Genomic DNA, 22,039 nt, shown 5'->3' with positions numbered 1-22,039 from the left:
CATCTGAAACTACAGAGACCAGCCATGAACAGAGTGTAACTCTACCCCAGGCAGAAGCAGCGATTCAAGTGCCTCCTAAGTCAAGGGGCTGGAAAAGCCACCGAAAAGAATGAATACAGAGGTGTCACTCACCGCCCATCTTTCACTGTACTGTACACACCATTTCTTTGTATCTTGCTCCAAAGAGCATTTTCACGTGAATTTGGCTGTCAGCTTCCAGTAGAAGGGAAACGGCAACACTGTGGCTGGAATACAGGGCTCCACCACCTTCTGGGGGGGTGACTCCAGGTCCCTCACTTAATCTCTCCTTCTTAGCTTCCTCATGGATGAAACAGGTGATATCAGATGTAAATGTGTTCGACGTGGTAACAGTTGTGAACGGTGTGATCTAGTGCCCTGGCACACTGCAGGTGCCTATAGGGCTGTTTTCAAAATTTTTGATGTTTAAATAAATATTCATGCTGTCAACATTCAACAAACGTCTGTGAATCACTTACCCTGGGTCAGGTGTTACAGTTTAAGAACGAAGTATTTTGAGGTGCAGTTTCTATGTAGCACTGCTTTTTGCTAGGCTTGCTGTGTGTCTCCCCAGTAGTAAAGAGGGCAATGCCCAGAGAGAGCAGCTGGGCTCCTCTCCTGCTCCCGTCAATCCTAACTGATCTGGGGAAAGTCCACAACCTCCCTGCGCTCCTCACCAGTGGGGTGGGCTGGATGGTCCCCCTTCCAGCTGTGAGTGCTGCAGGGCACCCCTGCAGGTCCTTGTATAAGAACCTCAGGAAGGAACGTCCAACCCACCCCCAGAAGGTATGTGTTATAAAGCCCGACTGATACTAGTGGCGCTGATACAGTCTTTTTGGAATTTATGGAGAACAGTGTCGTTCCAAACATCAGAAATCTCTACTGCCAGCAAATCTGGACTTGATCAGCTTTTCATACCACTCATTCTTACTTCTTTTGTTTTTCTCATTATCATCAGATCCATCGATTTCTTATTCACAGTCACTACCTCTCATCTTTACACCTTTCTGTTTTCCCACACGTTTTCTATAGACATTTGTACAAAAGAATGGCCCCATTTGCTTTACAAGAATAAAACATCTAGCTCACTAAGATGTAATAGCTTGAAATACCCAGATTTCCAGGAGGGCTTCCTAGGACCCCCAAGAACCTCCCTGAACCATACTCAGAAGCCCTCTTGTTGATCTCCCTACCATGCTACTATTTTCAGGAAGAGACCACCTAGCAGTTATTTGGGAGGGGAAGGAAAAAGCACTGAATTATCGGATTCCTTTCCTAATTTCAAATCATCTTATACACACATACACACACACACACCACACACAGGAGTGGAGGGAGCTAATACATCCTCTGCAATTTCCAAAATCTCTATGTAACTGTTTAGTATTTCTTTTTTTTTTATCCTCACCTGAGGACATTTTTCCATATTTTGTTCAGATAGAGTGGGAGGGAGAGAGAGACAGAGAGAGAAACATCGACGTGAAAGGGACACATCAAGTGGTTGCCACCCACACAACCCAACCAGGGCCGGGGCCAAACTGCAACCGAGGTACATGCCCTTAGTGGGAACCGAACCCAGTTCTCTCTGGACCGCAGGCCGATGCTCTAACCGCTGAGCCAAACTGGCCAAGGCAATATTTACTTCTTTAAAAGTCAATTTACTGAGATAGTTATAGATGACTGGGACTGCCTGTTAACATGGAGAACTTTTAAAAAAGCAACTAATTTATAAAATATTTTCTAAAGTGAACAATAAGGACAATACTTGCACACACTTGGTTCACCAGAGCTTGGTCTGCTGACCAAACGACAGGGCAATCGCAACGGCAGAGGCAGCGAGCCCGTGTACTGCTCGCTCCTTCTCCCACACCAAAGCCACGCTTGTGTGTGCTTCCGCCCTCTGATATCAACAAGGAAAAACAGTCCCCACGTTCAAAACAGTTCCCGTGCTAGCAGATAACCACTCATGCCTCTGAAAGAGGGGACTGTGGTGACAGCCCTGGGCCACCCACTAAAGGTGACTTCACCCCTCTGGAGTCCGGTGCTGGAGCACCAACTGCACCCACAGCCACTCGCTCACTTGTACGACTGTTTATTTGGGAAGGTATATGCCCAGCGCCTCTTTGTGAAGACGGCACAAATCCACCCACCCTGTGCGCCAACTGACAACTCACACCACGGTTTCTGAACTGGGAAACAAAGTCGGCCGCCTTCTCCCAAGAGGAGGCGCTGGTTCTACCAGGCACTTGTGTCAGGTCACAAGGGTGACACGGGAAGACCTAGACTTTGGACTCACGACCAAGTTCAAATCTCTGCACTGTTGATTATTAGCGCTGTGACCTTGAACAAGATACCTGACCTCTACACGTCTGACTGCACAGCAGTGAAATGGGAACAAGTATCTACTTCCTAGCGGGTCAGAAGCTATGAAAAATATTAAGGTTTCAGTAGACACTGCCAAGTGCTTCCCCATGGAGTAGGGCTATTAACACCCTTCAAGAACAGCGAATGAGAGCACCCACTTCACCACAGCATCTATTGCCAGCGTGAATGTCTTAGCAAGGCAAACTCCTGGTGAACCTGGTGGGCCAAGAAACGATTCTTGTCTTTATTTGCATTTTTTGATTACCTGGGAGGTTGAACATCCCTTCGTGTCTTTGATAGTCATTTGTAGTTTCTTTTTTGTGAATTTTTTGTTTATATTTTATGTTTACTTTCTACAATTAGGGTGAACACTTGGGACCTTGTTTCTCCTGTTAAATAAGAAAAGGTTTCCAAGATGCTGTAACAGATTAGAGTATAAGTTTATTTCCTGTTCTGAGGACTCCAGGTAACTAGACTTACCACCCCTCATCACTTCCACAAAAACTCTTGAAAAGGCCACGTTTAGGAAAACTTTTTTTTATAAAGTCAGGTTCAAGGCTGCTTTTCTGTTGCTGATTTTAGAGAGAGAGGGGAAGAGAAGGAGGGAGGAAGAGAGACAGAAACCTCGATTTGTTGTGCTGCCCTCTTATGCAGTCACCGGCTGATTCTTCTTTGTGCCCCGACCGGGGATCGAACCCACAACCCTGGTGTATCAGGATGATGCTCTAACCAACTGAGCTACCCGGCCAGGGCAGGAAGACATTTTTATAGTTTTCAAACTTTGAAGTGTGTTTCTAAACTAAATGTTCATTTTCCCATGAAAATCTGTGGGCCATATCCATAAGATGAAAAGGAAAGATTTAAAAATCTAAAACTTCGCCCTGGCCGGTTTGGCTCAGTGGTTGGAGCATCGGCCTGCAGTCCAGAGACCTGGGTTCGGTTCCCGCTGGGGGGGGCACGTGCCTCGGTTGCAGTTTGTCCCCGGCCCTGGTTGGTCGTGCGGGTGGCAACCACTCAATGTGTCCCTTTCACGTCGATGTTTCTCTCTCTCTGTCTTCCTCCCACTCTATCTGACCAGAATATGGGAAAACGTCCTCAGGGGAGGATACTAAAATAAAATAAAAATCTGAAACTTCTTTTGGACCCTTAACAGTCTCTGTCCACTGAAGTAACTCGGAGCACTGCTGACACCTCCGAGTCTCAGAGAAGCTGAGCTGCACACGCAGCACGGAGGAAGAGGCAAACCCCTCGCGTTCCCTTCATTTCCCAATGCCAAGGTTTTGGAAACTGCATTTATTTTCATTGTTCCCTAAATCCAACCCAGCTTGAGAGAAGATAATAAAACACGGGACATAAAAACCTCCTCCAAAAACACATTATTAGCCAATTTGGGGCAGTTTTCTACATGCTTTTAGGGGGTCAGTCCTTCCTTTCCCATCCCGTTATTTATCACATCCCAGTACGGGCCCCTGACCGCCAACGAGTTGTATTTTGATTCCCACCTCCATCCCCCTTCACAACCAGCCAGCTCCAGGCGATAAAAAAAGGAAAATTCTCCCAAGTATGTCATATCTTTCAAGCAATGTACAAGTATTTCGTTATTTAACATGTAGCAAAGAGGTTCCCAACATTTTCAGATTTATAATGGGAGTCCAGAGGAAGGGCTTGTAGTCTCCCTACTGCACACAAAGTTCCAAGACCCCACCCCAGCCAACTTGCCCTTAGTTTTACTGAGAATCTCAAAGCCATCTAGCCGTCCAGGGCACTCCCCCACGCTCAATATCCGCCAACTCCACCTCTGCACCTTTCTATATCCTCACCTTCAACTCTTGGGCTCACCTGACAAATCAGGAGAACACCTGCTGTCAAGCATTCTCCATCCATAGAGGAAGACAACTATCTTCTCCCCTAAGTTCTCAGTCTCAACTCCTCTTCCTATCATCTTCTCCTCCGTTCATCTTCCGTGCTACCCTGCTGCTCCACAAATAAGCTCCCACTCCAGCATCCTAAACATCCTTTCCGAAGCCCGTGGCTCCTCCCTTCCCCCTTCATGCCACAGTCATTCTTTTTTTTTTTTTTAATCTTCACCAGAGGATATTTCTCCATTTATCTTCAGATAAAGTGGGAGGGAGAGAGAGAAAATAACATCGATGCAACAGACATATTTATCGGTTGCCTCCCGCACAACCCCGACCAGAGCTGGGGACCTAACTGCAACCGAGGTAAGTGCCATTGACGGGAATTGAATCCGAGACTCTTGGGTCTGAGGGCCAACGCTCTAGCCTATGAGCCACACTGGCCAGGGCAGCCATTCTTCTTAAATGGTTGTCTGGAGTCTGGTTTTCCAACATCTTCCCGGTTACAGAGCACAGAAAGGGAAATGTGTAAGGTGCAGGGGTAGAGCCAGCAGGCTGCTCATCACTGCAGGAGTCCGGCCTGGGGTTCTGCTGAGAGGGAGGGACGGGCCACACCCAGGGCCAGCCCAGTGCACACACCTTAGCACCTGATGGGGAAGCCTGAGCTAGTATCACTGCCTCCCACCACCGCTTTCCTGGAATGCTCCTCTCTGTGGGCACCAATAACGTCCGAACAGGTGACTGCCCAAAGCCCCTCTTGACTCCTCCACCTTCTTGTCCCCTCTGCGCATCTGTCACCGAAAACACCCCTTCCCTTTCCTTTCCCTCTAGCTCCCAGGAAGTCACAGTATCTCAGCTCTCTTCCCACCTTGGCCAGTGCTCCCTTCCATTCTCCTTCGGCGACTTCTTTCTCTACTCTGAACATCCTTTCCCCTTCTCCTCTTGCTCCCCTGGATCACCCAATTGCTGCAGTTAACTATTCCCTCAATATCTCCTCAAACCCAACGTGTATCTAATGAAATTTAGCACTTTCTCCAAGGGAGAGTCTCTTACAGACCACGTGGGATCTGATATTGCCAAAAAAGTCACGAGCATCTGTATAGCACTGGGTAAGGCAAAGACGGCAGGCCAGGGCCCCACCTGCAAGAAGTCATTCCCCCAGGTCACCCAGGCTCAGGCATTAGCCACTTCCTGCCTGCAGTACTGTCCCTTCCTGCACAGATTCAACCAACCATCCAAGTCTCTCCCACCCTTTCCATTTGGATACTCTTAAGCCCTCTTCATCTCACGCTTGGACTCCTGTGAATCTTCTACCCGCTCTAGATCCTCTCAGGTCCTCTCCCTTCAATCCCTATTATCTTTTCTAAGCACATGAATGAGTCACATCACTTCCTAGAATCACCCTCGATGCCCCTCTGCTGCTTCTTGGATAAGACCAGACTCCTTCAATGGCATTCAAAGTATCATGCTAAGCGAAATAAGCCAATCAGAGAAAGACAAATACCACACGATCTCACTTATTTGTAAAATAATGACCAAAATAAGCTGATGAACAAAACAGACCCAGAGACATAGAAAGGAGTATGGTTCGGACTCACAAACCTCAGAGGAGAGGGGGGAGGGGGAGGGGCAACAGATAAACCAAAGAACTTATATGCACGTATGCATAACCAATGGACAGACAATAATACTTATGGGGGGGGCGGGATGACTGGGGGGGGGGCATCTGTAACAAAAATAAATTAATAAAGTCTGGCCCTTTATCCTTCTAGGCAACTAGAATCACTCAATTATCCCAAATAGGCCTGAACGTTTTTCCTCCCTCCAGGCCTCTGCTCTCCCTGTGCTGGTTTATCCTCAAGATGAGGATGCAGGCAGGCTTCCACTTTTCACTCTGTACTGTTTACCTTTATTATGAACAAGAATTACTTTTTAAATATATTTTTTAACTTTTCTATTACAGTTGATATTCAATATTACTTTATATTAGTTTAAGGTGTACAGCATAGTGCTTGGACAATCAACAAGAATTACTTTGAATTAAAGAATGGCTGAGTTTCAAGGACTAGTTTAAAACAACTCCCTCACCCTGGACAGTATGGCTCAGTTGGCTGGGCATCATCCCATGCACCAAAAGGTTGCGGGTTCGATTCCCAGTCAGGGCACATGCCCAGGTTGCAGGTTTGATCTCTGGTAGGGGGTGTGTAAGAATCAGTGGATCTGTGTTTCACTCTCACACTGATGTTCTTCTCTCTCTCTAAAAATCAATAAAAACATATTTTTTTAAAAAACTTCTTTTACCTGCCTTCCTTGATCTTGCTGGCCCAAACAATTCTTCTATTCTCTTCATTTGCAACATTCTTCTTTGGACTTTATGGACTTTTAACACAGACTTCCTATTATAGTGGTTTGTGATAATATTACTTTTATTTTGTAATATTTAAAAAAAATTTGTTTCTTTATTGATTTTAGAGAGAAAGAGAGGGAGAGATAGATAGAAACATCGATGAGAACATCAACTGGCCACCTCCTGTATGCCCCACCCCGGGGATTTGGCCCAACCTGGGCTTGTGCCCTGACTAGAAACTGAACCAGTGACCTCCTGGTGCATGGGTCAATGCTCAACCACTGAGCCACATTGGCCAGGCACTTTTTCTTTTCTTTTTTAATTCCCATCCAAGGACATGGTTGGGGGAGGGGAGGAGGAAGGCAGGGCAGGAGAGAAAGAGAGAAACATGGATGTGAGAGAGAAACATCGATTGATTTTCTTCTGTATGCTCCCTGACCAGGGATCAAACCTGCAACCCAGGTAGGTATGTACCCTGATCGGTAATCGAACTGGCAACTTTTTGGTGTACCGGACAACATTCAACCAACTGAGCCACACCAGCTTGGCTAACATTACTTCTTCCTAACTCAGTTTTTAAATCCTTTAGGGCAAAGCAGGGTCTGATTCATCCCATCCCCCACAGTCCCTTAGCTACTGCCCACAATGGGTCCTCAATAAACATCAGATACTGTCGAGGACTTATGGCCCAACCTAACGATGCCAATCTAAAGTTCCCCAGTTTAGCAAGTAAAAGTTAGCTCTAAATTGAAATATAAATAGGATCTTTGCATTATGGATTTTCCAATGAGTTAATTATTTAAATTCTGTTTTATGCCACAAATATTTTTGTTAACTTTGCACATCACTATAAACACTCTATTAAAGGTTAGATTTTGTGTGTGTGTTCTAGGCTACTTCCTCAAGAATCCATAGAAGTGAGATCAATGAAGAATGAGACCAACGTATAACTTTCTAAAATTGTAACAGAGCAAGCAGGTATTTCCTGCCAGGTGCACCCATCCAGAGAAAAAGGACTGACAGGGTCTGCGTCCCTCCACGTGGTTTGTCACCAATTGTCACCCCAGCAACCCAAGTGCCAGAACTGCAACAACGATGGCAGGGCCCTCGAAAAAGCTTGCTCCATGTGGAAAGCCCTCATTAAACCCTCAGTTATATTTAGAAAAAAATGGAACAGAAGTTATATTTAGATGAAATGGCTTAAAAGAATTTTTACGAAGAGCAGCATGTTTATCCTGATCTTGCCTAGAAAAGGTTTTACTTAGCTTTTACACAGAACTCCTAAAAACAGACAACTTCTCTAAACGTACACAAAGATTTCGGCTTGGGTTCTCTGCGTCAGAAAGAAATCAGGAGCACCTGGGGTATCAGCAAAACTGCCCGTGGGAAGCAGAGGGATAGGAAGGACTTAAAAAAAAAAACAAACCCGCAGGTTTGGAGAATAAAACCGTATTATACAGAAATTTGAGTTGAAATGATCGAAGAAAGGTGTGAGTAATATAATGCTGAGCTGTGCAAGAAAAGCTCTTAAATTTATAAACTGGACACAAAAACTACAGATCTCCACAGCAAGCTACCTAGAAGTGGTATTCTAAAGTGTCATGAGCGCTCTAATTGCGGTCACAAACTATTCTCCATCACTTCGTAGCTAGCTCGCTGAACCACAGTCAACATTTTCTTTTGGCTCTTTATTAGTCAAATTATTTTTGACATCCACTTTCTTCTGTGTTGACTTACATTTTCCTAACAAAATTCTGGTCAACAGCACCGAGGTGGTTTAGTTAACTTGTGAAGCCTTTTCAGGAATGAATGTATCATTTTGGGGTGACTATTTGAAGAAGTTAAAGATAGTGTGTGACAGTTATTCCTCTTTTCCTAGGCCACAGGGTCCCCAGGGCTCCAGATGGGAATGAATCATGGCTCGGAGGCTTGGCACACACCCCAGGTTAAGGGGACCTCTTCTCTAAAGAGCCTCAGGAAGAGGCCACTTCCCAGCCTCCCAGCCAAACCAGAGTGGAGGGCAAAGGTAACGCCTGGGGAAGAGATGGCCAGACAAGAGGCCTGGCCAGCCCCCAGTCAGCCCAGCAGGAATCATGCCGGTGGTGAGGGTGCTGCAGCCCTGCCGCTTGCTATTTCTAGGGTCAATTAACACCCCGAAAACACTCCAGCTAATCCCTACTTTTGCTTCTGGTTTGGTATTTCCAAAAAGTGTTAGTGCAACAGAGTACTAAAGTTACCCAATTTTATACCACTTTACAGGCTTCAGAGCAACAAAGCCTAAGACTATGTAATTTAGAGATGAAACAAACACAGATCTAGACACCAAAAGAGACCAGATTATATATTCCAGGCACTCCCCTACCCCCTTCGGCCACCTCCCTTCCTTCCTCCTCTCCATATCTATGTACATCCATTTCAAAAGTATGGGACCCCAAAGGAGGGGCTACAGTTTGCCTGCAGTAAAATCACATGAGTTACATTAATATGATCATCCAGAGGAAAGCATCATCTCAACCTCAGAGTCCAGACAAGTGCTTAAGAGTTTCCTCACTTGCTTTCCTAATAGTTCATGATGCCCAAGGATGGGGTCAAAGAGCAAGTTCTAGGGAGCTGACGGAACTGCAGGAAACGTCCCCACACGTCAATGAACTATGTAAGCAGGCAAGCCTAACCGTGAGAGGCACTTAAAGAGCACAGAAACCAGGGGGGACTTGAACTTCTGAGACGACAAATCACCAGGGAGACAAAACGTGGTAGGAGAGTGGGCTACGACACACTAAATCCCTTACGAGCCGGTGAGTATCCTCAGAGGCTTGAAAGAAGGTTTGGCAACATGGGCCAGGGCAGGGAACAGCTGCAGAGATGAGGATGAGCAGGCAGTCAGCAGAGGGGAAAAGCCGACTTCCCCAAGGAGGGCTCTGAAAATCCCACAAAGGCCTGGATTTAGTCATCAGGAATCCTCAGTATCACCAAGAACCAGTCTTGGAAGTTCTTAGGCCAAAGAACATGTAAAATGGTAGAAAGAAGGGAAGGTGGAGGGAGGGAGGGAGGGAGGGAGGGAGGGAGGGAGGGAGGAAGGAAGGAAGGAAGGAAGGAAGGAAGGAAGGAAGGAAAAATTTGTCCCACCAGATCTCATCCCTGGGTGGCAGTTGTCAGAGTCACCACTCAAAGAGGAAGAATCCAAATGCCCCAATGAGAAATAGGTAGGTAGAAGGAAAAGCCTGCTGGAGGGAAATAATTGGTCATATCTGGGACATATCTAGTGACCTTATTTGCACCAAGCCCTGGATCAATGCTCACTCACAGAGGCTAATGCGTCCAGACTCCTCTTTCCAGGCATCTACCGGGAAATGGGAAAATGAGGCCTTGGTAGCATAACTCTCACACACACAAAGTTACAGGAACCCTACCAACACTCTCAGAACTGAACTACATCTACGACAGAGAAGGGAAATCAGTGAAAACCTAAACAAAGTTGCTGCAGCTTGTATCCCTCAACTTTTACTCACACCTTTTTTCTTTTAATGTGAACCAGAAAAAGTAACAGCCAGATGCCCGTATTCAGTTTATATTCAGGACTTCCTGGGATGCTCCAAAGCTGGGCCAAAGCCGCAGGTCTTCCCTGCTTGACCTGTGAGGGCTGTGTGGTCCCACTCCTCTCTCCTTTGGTCAGGCCCCACCTCCACTCCTGCATCTCAACTGGCCAGTGGAGCGCATCACTGAACCCACAGCTGAGGACTCGGCTCTCCACCGACCCTGACAGCAGGGATCGTCCATTTAGCACCGAACGTTTCTCAGGTGGCCCTTGAATTAAGATCATTATTTGAGGATTGTCTGAATATGAACTAAGTTTGTCCGACCCTGCTCCTAAGGCGCCAACACCTCCTGCCCCCGAATCAAGAACGAACTGGCGACCACTGGGAAACCGGGCTGGATGCAGAGAGAACCACTACGGTGCGCTCCGCGCCCAAGGGGCAAAGCGCAAGGGCTGGCACGTAGTTGAAAGGCGCTCACCCAAATCTGCCAACGGACCTACCACTTGGGTAGAGGGCCCCTGATTGGGGTGGCGGCTCCGGGGACACAAAGCCTAACCAGTTCTGATCTTCGCCCCTCGCGACTGCGGGGGCGGGAGTTCAGAGCCAGCGAGGGGGAGATGGAATCCGCCCTCATTTGCACGTCGTCTGGGGCCGGGTCAATTTGCTTAATCACGACTCTAAATGCCAGCGCGCAGCACACAATGCGCGCCCATTAACAGGTTTAAAGTGTCGCAGCGCTCGCTTTAAATGAGAAAAGTCGGCAACAAAGGAGGGAAAAGCCAAGTTCCTCAACTTGAAGAATGCCGCGGGTTGCCCTCGAAATCATCCCGGCGAGTTTAAAACCCCGAGCCCCACAGAGACGTTGAGGCCCCCGCGCGAGGGCTGAAGGTGGGGAGGGGTGTGTGTGAATAACCCGCCACGAACAGTAGGTTTCTTAGGAACCAACTCGCAACGGCCCTGTGAAACTGAGGTCGGGGGGCAACGTCGCCAACGCAGCTCCCCGGGCCCACTGCCCAACTGCCAGGGAAAGCTGACCCACTTCCAGGAATGAAAACGAGACTCCCCCGGCCCCCCTGCTCAAAGCCGGCAAAAATCCAAGTTTTCCTTAGTGGGAGTAAAGAATTTTGGAAGCCGAGGGAGGCCCCAGAAGTGAACCCCGAAGCCTCTCCCCAGAAAAAGGGGGAAATTTAAAGGATTTTTACTTACATCCAGGCACTGGCCAGCGCAGGCTAACGCTCGGCCGCCACTGAGTCGTGCAACTCCGCAAAAAGTTCTGCCCCGAGTGCTCCACGGACGGCCCCATCCCCCACCCCGTCGCAGAGCCCCGGGGCGCATCCCCTCGGCGGGGCCTCCCACCCACCCCGCGCGGCTGGACAGGCGCTCACCGTGCGCGCTCCTCCGGGAGACAGGGGTCCGTTGGGGAGATACGGGCTGCTCAGGTCCGGGATCATCAGGAACGGGTACCCAGGGTACGGGGGGCCCTTAAAGAACGCGCCGTCCTGGGGCCTTCTCACTGCGGGCAAGACCAAGGCGGGGTGAGGCCGGGACCCCGCGACTGCGCCGCGCCAGGGGCCCCCGGACCGGGACCTGGACCCGAGAGCCCTCACGCGCGCCCCAGGACGGCTGCCGCCTAGAGGGGCGGAGAGCAGGGGCAAGGCCACGGGAGCGCGGGGAACCGGGGGCGGCCCGCACTGTGGCTCCACAGGGGGCCCAAAAATGGGGGCTGCCCGGGCCAGCACGTACCTTCGGCGAAATAGTCCCGCGGCTTCTGGAAGGCGTCCCGAGAGGGCTGCGGGCGCCTCTCCGCCTGCAGAGGAGACACAAAGGCGAGGGCGGGTGAGCGGGCGCCGAGCTGGGGTCCTCGGGGTCGGCTGCCGGAGCCTCCTTACCTCCGAGTCCGAGCTGCTGCTCTGGTTCTCCGACTCGTTGACTAGGGACGACTTAACCTCGTCCAGGTCCCGCTGCGCCGAGGCGCTGTCGCTACTAGGCTCCTGCTCCTCGCCCCCTTCGTCCTGGAAGGGGATCAGCTCGTCGTTCGCCCCGAGGTCGTCCCCTCCACCGGCCGCCCCGGCGCCCGAGCCGCCGCCGCCGCCGAGCTGGGGCATGATGGGGCCGCGGGCCGGGGCCACCGCTCTCCGAGCCCCGCGCCGCCCGCGCCCGGCCCGGCCCGGCTCGGCGCCCCTCCCTCCCGCTCGCCCCGCTGCTTCGCTCGCCGCCGCAGCGGCCGCAGCAACAAAGTTTGACAGGGCGTGGTCCGGCGGGAAGCGGGGCCGGCGCGGCCGGGCCGAGCGGGGGCGGCTCGGCTCGGGCCCCTCCGGCAGCGCTGAGCCCAGGGCTCCCCAACTCGCCGCCACCGCCTGCTCCGCCGGGGCGTCCCAGCGCCTGGCCCGCCGGGGAGGGGCGAGCGGGGCAGGAAGGAGGGCCCGCGGGGCTGGGCAGGGGGGCCGGAGGGAGGAGCCCGGCTGCAAGCTGACACCCGCGCGCCGCGCAGAACCCCGCCAGCTCCGGCGCGCACACACACACTCGCATTCACACTCGCACACCGCTCGCTCACACCTTCCGGGAGCTGCGCCTCCCCGCTGCGTGCCCCGCCCTCACCCCCGGACTCGCCCAGGCCCCCACTCCGGGCGCCCCACCTCGCACCCCCAGCGGCCTTCCCCCCACCCGCCCGCGAACTGCTGGAGTCCCGCCCCCGCCCCTTACGCAGCCCCTAACTTTCTTCCAAATAACCCCCAGAACTCCACACGGATTCCACACCCTCTCCCACCCCCCTTCCCACCGGAGCGGCGCGCTGGCAGGCGGCACTGCCCCCTGTGGGAAAGCTGTGGACACACAGACCTGCCCGCAACACTCAGTGCCTGGAGTTCTGCGCGCAGGATACCCTCCGGCCTGGTCGCCCTCGCCAGATGCATAGAGCAGAGGATGAGGAAAATTTATAGCACCCGGAATATGCTGGGCGGCCTTCCGCTCCTCTTTCCTGTGGGTTTCAGCGTGCTCCCCGCACTAGTCCAGGGTTTTGTCTTCGTTCAGGGGCCCCGAGTCACCTGAAATCCCAAAGACCACTTTCACCTCATGGTTCCTTACAAGGTCCTTAACCAAATAACTCACGGGCTTGGGTTCAGAAAGGATTCGGATTTGTTTCGTTGAAAGGAAAATTCTCTGCCAGGGACCTCTGAAGCCAATACGTATATGAAAAATGCCCAGCCAGCCTCATACTTAAAGAAATGCCTGTTCTAATAACATTAAGATAACATCCCTCTCCAACCAACTGGGGAAAGTTTGAAAAAGTGGATCTTGTGTCATCCACAGTGGAGAACTATAGGTGGGAGCATAAACTTTAAAAGCAGACTGGAAGGCAGTATGGGAACACCTAAAGCTATTTTAAACACCACTGTTAGAGCAGTTTCTAGAGCCATCCACCCACATATGGACAAAGTCACATACAGGAAAGTTCAAAGCAGCAGAGAGGTCTATAAAATTAGTTCTGGATCTTTCTTACCAGCTCAGCACAATGAGGCCCCTGCACAAATGGACCCTGGAATGATCTTGGAGAGATATCCTTTAAGGAAAGACAGTATGTATGGCACTCACTGTTTCATTTTAACTGCTTTTTTAAATTGCCCTGGCTGGTTAGTTCAGTTGGTTAGAACATCATCCCAATATGCCAAGGTTGTGGGTTTGATCTCCAATCAGGGCACATACAAGAAACAACCAATGAATGCATAAAACTGGAATAACAAAATCAACCCCCCCTTCATCTCCCCCTCCCTCTCTCTCTCTCTAAAATCAATTAATTTAAAAAAAGTTAACAAATTTGTTTCTTCATAGAAAAGTCTGAGAAGATGCACACCAATTATCAATATTTCTGGGAAACGGGATAGGTGAGAAGGGAGGGGCAGTTTTGGTTTCTACTTCCCACATAATTTACAACAAGCAGATATGCCTTATCTAGTTTTTTACACAGCAAATGGATACTGTTTCATAAAACATTTCAACAATATAGCTTTATCTCGAGTAGCATCTTGAGCAAAAAGTAAAATTTCCTTTTCCCCCTTCCCACATCTCCCTCCAGTTAATCTCCTTCCTGTTACTAGTTTGGCATATATCCTTCCAGACATTTTCCTAGGCGATTACTTACACATGTAATCACATGTACAATATTCAGATTTACTTTCACATAAATAGAATTATACTGTTCATATTATTGCGTGATATTTTATTTTTATAAGTTTTTAAAAGTCAAAAGGCTTTTCATATATTCCATAAACATATGAAAAGCCTATTGTATTAGCTTCCCATCCTTGCACTAACCAATCACTGAGAACTTGGTGGCTTAGAACACCAGAAATGCTTTCCCTCACTGTTGTGGAGGCCGGAAGTCCGAAATGAGTTTCACTAAATCAAAATCAAGGTGTTGGCAGGGCCATGTTCCCTCCTGAGGCTCTAGAAAGAATATATTCCTTGTCTCTTCCAGCTTCTGGTGGCTGCCGACATTCCTCGAGATCTCACCACTCCAATTTCTGTCTTGGTGGTCACATTGCCTTCTCTTTTGTCTGTCAAACCTCTCTGCCTTCTTCTTATACCAAAGGACACTTGCATTGTCATTTAGGGCCCACCTAGATAATCTTGGATAATCTCCCCATTCAAGAGCCTCAACTTAATCACATCTGCAAAGAGCCCTTTTCCTTATGTGGACCTGGAGAAAGAAGATACCTACTAAGAAGAGTTCCTGGTGGCTAACTGGGCTCAAATGTTAAAAACAGAGCCCAAGAGCCATTTCCACACAGGGGCCTCCCATGTGAACGCACTTCAAGGAGAAGCCTGCCCTTACCTGCCAACCTCTTGCACTGAACTGCCTGCCTCCACTGTGCTTCTGCTAGCTGAGCCAGCCCTTACAAAAATGTTCCTGGAATTCTGTTTCAGCCAGTAGGACTGAGACTTTCCCTTTCCAATCAGAGCTACCCAGCTGTAGCCCCCACCAGCATGTTCCCTAAGTGATCAGAGCAGCTCCCTTCTGACCAATTAGGCCAGTGCCTTTTGGACCTATCAAACTTTGAAAGTTTGGAGCCCTCATTTGCATGAGCAATGACCAATCAGGGACCAGGGGCAGGGGCTTCTGGCCATATAAGTCAGCTCCCTTGTGGTTTGAGGAGCACACTTTCTCTTTGCTCCAAGGGTTGTCTTTGCCTGCTGTTGTTGACCTGGCTCTGACCACAGGCAGGTGGAATAGTGCAGAGCTGTGTGGTTGCAGAATCGGCTTGCCCCAGGGCTACCTCACCTCAGGGCCACTTCACAGACATGCTGCTTCACAACCATGATGCTTCATAGTTGAACTCCAACACCGCTGAGCTGTTCCACGGTCGTGCTTTTCCCACAGCTGTGCCGTATCACAACCGAGCTGTGTGCACTGAATAGTTTCGTCTTCACCGCACCCACACTGGGGATTCCTGTTGGCATTGAGTTGGTGCCAACAACCATCAGTTGACAGTAATAAGATAATATTCAGCCAGGCTGGTGTGGCTCAGTGGACTGAGCATTGTCCCATGGACTGCGAGGTCCCAGTTTGATTCCCAGTCAGGGCACATGCCCGGGTTTGTGGCTTGATTGCCAGTGGGGGATGTGCAGGAGGGAGTCAGTCGAGCGATGTTTCTTTCTCAGATTGATGTTTTCATCTCTCTCTAAAAAAAAAAAAAAAAAATCAATGAAAAAATATAAATATACACACACACATATATTTTTTTTATCTTCACCCGAGGACATTTTTCCTTTTTAAAAAAATTTTTTTTCTTTATTGATTTTAGAGAGAAAGGAAGGGAGAGGGAGAGAGATACAAATATTGATGAGAGAAAACATCAATTGGCTGCCTCCTGCATGCCCCCCACTGGGAATCAGGCCCACAACCTGGGCATGTGCCCTGACTGGGAATCGAACTGGCGACCTCTTGGTGCAGGGGTCGATGCTCAACTACTGAGCCACAGCAGCCGGGACATTTTTTCCATTTTCTGTTCAGATAGAGTAGGAGAGAGAGAGAGAGAGAGAAACATTGACGTGAAAGGGACACATCGAGTGGCTGCCACCCACACAACCCAAACAGGGCCGGGGATAAACTGCAACCGTGGTACGTGCCCTTAGCAGGAACCGAACCCGGGTCTCTCTGGTCCACAGGCCGATGCTCCAACCACTGAGCCAAACCAGCCAGGGCTGAAGACATATTTTTAAAAGTAAGGTAACATTCACAGATTCTGGGCATTAGTACAGGGACATATTTTTAGAGTGAGCCATTAGCAGGTTGCCACACCTATCAACCTCGAAGAAATACAAATTGAAGCAGCACAGAGATACTGTTTTTCATCTATCAGATTGGCAAAGGTAGCAACAAATAGTAACACCCAGCACTGGCCCCTGTGCAGAGAAAAAATGAGCTTCTGGGCATGCCATTGTGTAACATTTCTGAAGGAAAGTTTGGCAATACCTTTAAAATTGTGAACCTTTGACTCATCGATGCACTTCTAGGATTTTATACTAAGAAATAACCAGGTACACAAGGAGACCTATAGATGTGTCTTCATCACAGTGAAAAGCTGGAAACCATTTCAATGTCTCCAAATAAGGAATTGTTTATAAAAAAATCATGGTGCATTTATCTAGGGTAATGCTATGACATTATGGAAATGTTTGTCAATGTGGAAAGAGGCTCATGATAGTGAGAGTAACATTAAAATGAACTTATACAGACTTTGCTTTACATTCTAGTGGAGTATGGAGGTCAGACTGTCTTTTCCATCAAGAACAACTATAAATGATGGGGAAACACCCAAATAAACAATAGCACCGAACTGATTTGAAGGCATTAGAATCAACCAAATCAGCTGGGACTTAAAGAGTCAAGATACCAAAGATAAGGAAGGTTCAGCCCTGGCCCGAGTGGTTCTATGGTTAGAGCATCGACCCATGCATAGAAGGGTTGCAGGTTCGATCCCTGGCCCCAGTCCAGACAGATGCAGGAGGCAACCAATTGATGTGTCTCTCTCACATCAATCTTTCTTCTCTTTTTCTCTTCCTTTCCCTCTCTCCCTTCCACTATATATTTTTTTTAAATTCCTCACTGGAGGATACTTTTTTCCATTTAGCTTCAGGCAGAGTGGGAGGGTGGGAGGGAGAGACAGAGAGAGAGAGAGAAACATTGATGTGAGAGAGACACATCAACCAATTGCCTCCCACACAACATCAACCAGGGCTGGGGACTGAACCCGAGACTCTCTGGTCTGCAGACCAATGCAGGCCACTGAGCCAAACCAGCCAGGGCAACTCTCTCTCTCTCTTTTTTTTATCCTCACCCGAGGACATTTTTCCATTTTTTGTACAGATAGAGTGGGAGGGAGAGAGAGGAAGAGAGAGAGAGAGGGAAACATCGATGTGAAAGGGACACATCGAGTGGCTGCCACCCGCACGACCAACCAGGGCCGGGGACAAACTGCAACCGAGGTACATGCCCTTAGCGGGAACCGAACCCGGGTTTCTCCAGACCGCAGGCGGATGCTCCAACCGCTGAGCCAAACCGGCCAGGGCCAGGGCAACTCTCTCTAAACATCAATGGAAAAATATCCTTGGATGAGGATTAACAAAAACAAACAAACAGAAAAAAACAAAGAAGAAGGTGATAAGATAACCTACAGAATGGGAGGGAATTTTTACTATTTTTTTTTTTCAGGTTTTAACTCTCCGTTTTATTTATTTGTTCATTTTACAATTTTTATTTATTTATTTATTTAAATCCTCACCAGAGGACATCTTCCATTGATCTTCAGACAGAGTGGGAGGGAGGGAGAGAGAGAGAGAAACATCGATGTGGAAGAAACAGGACTGGTTGCCTCCCACATGACTCCAACCACAGTCAGGGACAAACTACAACCGAGGTACATGCCCTTGGCAAGAATCAAACTCGTGACTCTTTGGTCCACAGGCTGACAATCTAACCACTAAGCCAAACTGGCCAGGGCATATAATTTTTATTTTTCTTACAGCTGTCCCTCCTTTTTCCCCCATTGACACCCTCTTCTCCACTCCTGCACCCCCAACCTGCCACCTTCACCATGTTGTTGTCTGTGTCCATTGGTTGTGCATATGTGCATATAAGTTCCTTGGTTTATTTCTTCCCGTCCTCCCACCTCTACCCTCCCTCTGAGGTTTGTCAGTCTGATCCCTACTTTTCTGTCACTGGGTCTATTTTGTTCATCAGCTTATTTTGTTCATTATATTCAGCAAATAAGTGAAATCATGTGATATTTGTCTTTTTCTAATTAGCTTATTTCGCTTAGCATAATACTCTCCAGGTACCTCCATGTCATCCCAAGGGGTAAGAGATCTTTCTTTCTTACAGCTGCATAGTATTCCATTGTGTATGTGTACCACAGCTTTTTTATCCACTCATCTACTGATGGACAGTTAGGCTGTTTCCAGATCTTAGCTATTGTAAATAGTGCTGCTATGAACATAGGGGTACATATATTCTTTCTGATTGGTGGTTCAGGCTTCTTAGGGTATATGCCTAGAAGTGGGATCACTGGGTCAACTGGAAGTTCAATTTTTAAAAGTTTGAGGAAACTCCATATTGTTTCCCATAGTGGCTGCACCAGTCTGCATTCCCACCAGCAGTGGACTAGAGTCCCAGTTTCTCCACATCCTCACTATCACTTGTTGTTTGATGATACAAATCATTTTCTTGATAATAGACTTGTATCTAGCATATATAAAGAACTATTATCATTCAATAATAAAAGGACAAATAAAATTTTATCATTGGAAAAGGATCTGAATAAATATTTCTCCAAAACAGATAAACAAATTGTCAATAAGCCCATGAAATGTTGTTTAACATTATTATTTATCTGTGACAGTCACATCAAAACCACACTTCACATCCAGTAGGATGGCTAAAAGCGAGATGATAACAAGGGGTGGTGAGGATGTGTATGAATTGGAAGCCTCAAACACTGCTGGTCGCGATGTAAATTGGTGCACCTTCTTTGGAAACCATCTGGCAGTTCATCATATGCTTAAACATAGTTACCATATGACCCAGCAATTTCAGTTCTAGATATATATCCATAAGAGTTGAAAACATATGTTTACACACATATAATACAACATAATCACAGGAGTAACCCTAGAAGACAAAGGTCGTGGGAGCTATATTAAAATTCTACCTACCACAGTCAGTCAGTAGAAAATATCCCAGATAGAAGCTCAAAGAAAGGATGAAAAAAATCCAAAAAAGTGTACAAGAGACATTTGAACACAGTAAAAATGTCTAACTTACATTGAGTTAGAGTCCAGAAAAAAGAGAGATAAAATGGAGCAGAATTACTAGATCAAGGGATTCCAGCTGGGAATTTTTCAACATTTCCTAAAGACATTAAGACATAGATGATGTAGGAAGCTCAACAGATGCCAGGAAGATAAAAACAAACAAACAAAAACCAAAAACATAACCAGACATATCATATCAAACCGCTGAAATCCAAAGGCAAAAAGAAAATCTTAAACAACCTAGTAAAAGAGACTCACATTAAGAATAATAGCTAACTTTTCTCTTCCTTTTTTTAATCCTTGTCCGAGGACACTTTTTGATATTTTGTTCAGATAGAGTGGGAGGGAGAGAGAGAGAGAGAGAAACATCGACGTGAAAGGGACACATCGAGTAGCTTCCACCCGCACAAACCAACCAGGACCGGGGACAAACTGCAATCGAGGTACGTACCCTTAGCGGGAACTGAACCCGGGTCTCTCGGGACCACAGGCTGACGCTCTAACTGCTGAGCAAAACCGGCCAGGGCTCTTCTTTTCTAAATATGTGTTTTATTGACTTCAGAGAGATGAGGGAGAGGGAGAGAGAGAGAAACATGGATGAGAAAGAAACATCAATTGCTGCCTCCTGCATGCCCCCTACTGGGGATCAATCCTGCAATCTGGGCATGTGCACTGACCAGGAATCAAACCTGTGACCTCCTGGTGCCTGGGATGACGCTCAACCAATTGAGCCACACCGGCCAGGCTAACAGCGAACTTTTTAAGGAAAACTGGAATGGCATCTTTAAGTGTTGAGAAATGTAACTGCTGACTGAAAATAAGACGCCTTTGTGTGATTTTAAACACATGTAGAATTAAAATACATGACAACAGTTGCACGAAAGGCAACTAGTGAAAGGCAACTAGTGAAAATGGAAGCACTGAATGAAGATGAAGGCAAAATAAAGACAACTACAGGTAAACAAAACCTATGAGAATTTCTTGCCAGTAGCCCTCCTTTGGAAGAAACATTAAAGGGAATTCTTTAGGCAGAAGGAGAATGATCCCAAGAAAGAGCATGATAAATAGGAAGTAATGAAGATCATCAAAATAGGTAAGTATATAGGTAAATATTAATGATTATTGGTTGAAAAAATAATCTAATTTTTTGTGTGGTTTTATTTATTTATTTATTTTAAAACATTTTTTATATTTTATTTTTGTTACAGATGTTTCTCCTTTTTTACCCCATTGACACCCTCCTCCCCATCCCCCCCCCCCCGCCCCGTCCCCGGCTTTGTTGTCCATGCCCATTGGTTATGCATACATGCATATAACTTCTGTGGTTTATCTCTTCCCGCCCCCCACCACCCCATCTTCTGAGGGTTGTCAGTCTGTACCCTACTTCTGTGTTTCTGGGTCTACCCTATTCCTCAGACTGTTTTTTGTGTGGTTTTAAATGTGTTTTTTAATTGATTTTTATTTAGAGAGAGAGAGAAACATTGATGTGAGAGAGAAACATCGATCAGTTGCGTCCTTCACACCCCCTACTGGGGACTGAGCCCACAACCCAAGCATGTGCCCTGACAGGGAATCGAACCAAGACCTCTCAGTCCATGGGACAACGCTCAATCCTCTGAGTCACAGCAGTGGGCATTTTGTGTGATTTTAAACACATGTAGAATTAAAATACATGACAACAGTTGCACGAAAGGCAAAGGAGGGATAGCGGCAATAAGCTGTACTAGTGCTATCTGAGAAGTGGTAAAAATAGTCTACTAAGTCAAGGATGCATGGTGTCATCTGTAGGATAATACAGAATAAAATGAAAGAATGTATTACTAACAAATGAGCAAGAAAGGAAAAAAAATTGAAGAACAAGTGGGACAAATAAAAATGTTAAGATGCTACATTAAAATAAAATGTCAGTAATTATGTGATATGCATATCATCTAAATACTCCAAATTTCAAGATAAGATTCTTAGATTGTATTGTTTTTTATTTTATTTTTTTCTTTATTGATTTTAAAGAGAGAGGAAAGGAGAGGGAGAGAGAGATAAAAACATCGATGAGAGAGAACATCAATTGGCCATCTCCTGCATGCCCCACACTGGGGATCGGGCTCACAACCTGGGCATGTGCTCTGACCAGAAATCGAACTGGCAACCTCTTGGTGCATGGGTCGATGCTCATCTACTGAGCCACATCGGTCGGGCTTAGATTGCATTTTTAAAAGCGATTGTATACTGCTTATAAAAGTACACCTGTAATATGAGAATACAGTGGGTTGAAAGTAAAAGGATGGAAGACGGTAAACATGGAAACAGTAACCTAAAAAAGCTGACTCATCTATACTAACATTAGACAAAGTAGACTGTAAAATAATATAAAAGAGGGAACTATAACAACTGAAAAATTGTATTTAACTAATAACTTGTCTTCAAAATATATACAGGGAAAAAAAAGAGAAATAGACAAAACTACAAACATAGATGGACATTTTAACATACATCTTTCTATAACGATAGAACAAGCCACAAAATCAATTAATGAGGACATAGAAGACTTGAACAATGCAATTCGCCAATTTGATATATACACAAAGCATTGCACTAACAACTGCAGAATC

The 22,039-nt window shown here is 47.1% G+C and overlaps 1 protein-coding gene across 1 annotated transcript in view; it reads right to left on the bottom strand.

Annotated features, from left to right (window-relative positions):
- TCF7L1 (transcription factor 7 like 1) overlaps positions 1–12,226 on the bottom strand; it is a 160,135-nt gene extending 147,909 nt beyond the window's left edge. The window contains exons 1-3 of the mRNA XM_036262431.1: positions 12,011–12,226; positions 11,865–11,928; positions 11,507–11,634 (exon numbers count right to left, since the gene is read on the bottom strand). Of these exons, the coding sequence (XP_036118324.1) occupies positions 11,507–11,634; positions 11,865–11,928; positions 12,011–12,226 (408 nt within the window). The remainder of the gene's footprint in view (positions 1–11,506; positions 11,635–11,864; positions 11,929–12,010) is intronic.
- Positions 12,227–22,039: the final 9,813 nt, after the last annotated feature.

This window comes from Molossus molossus, unplaced genomic scaffold (genome assembly GCF_014108415.1).
Source record: "Molossus molossus isolate mMolMol1 unplaced genomic scaffold, mMolMol1.p scaffold_m16_p_15, whole genome shotgun sequence".
Lineage (NCBI taxonomy): Eukaryota > Metazoa > Chordata > Mammalia > Chiroptera > Molossidae > Molossus > Molossus molossus.
Note: the sequence above shows the minus strand (reverse complement) of the source record. Positions and strands in the feature narration are given on the sequence as shown.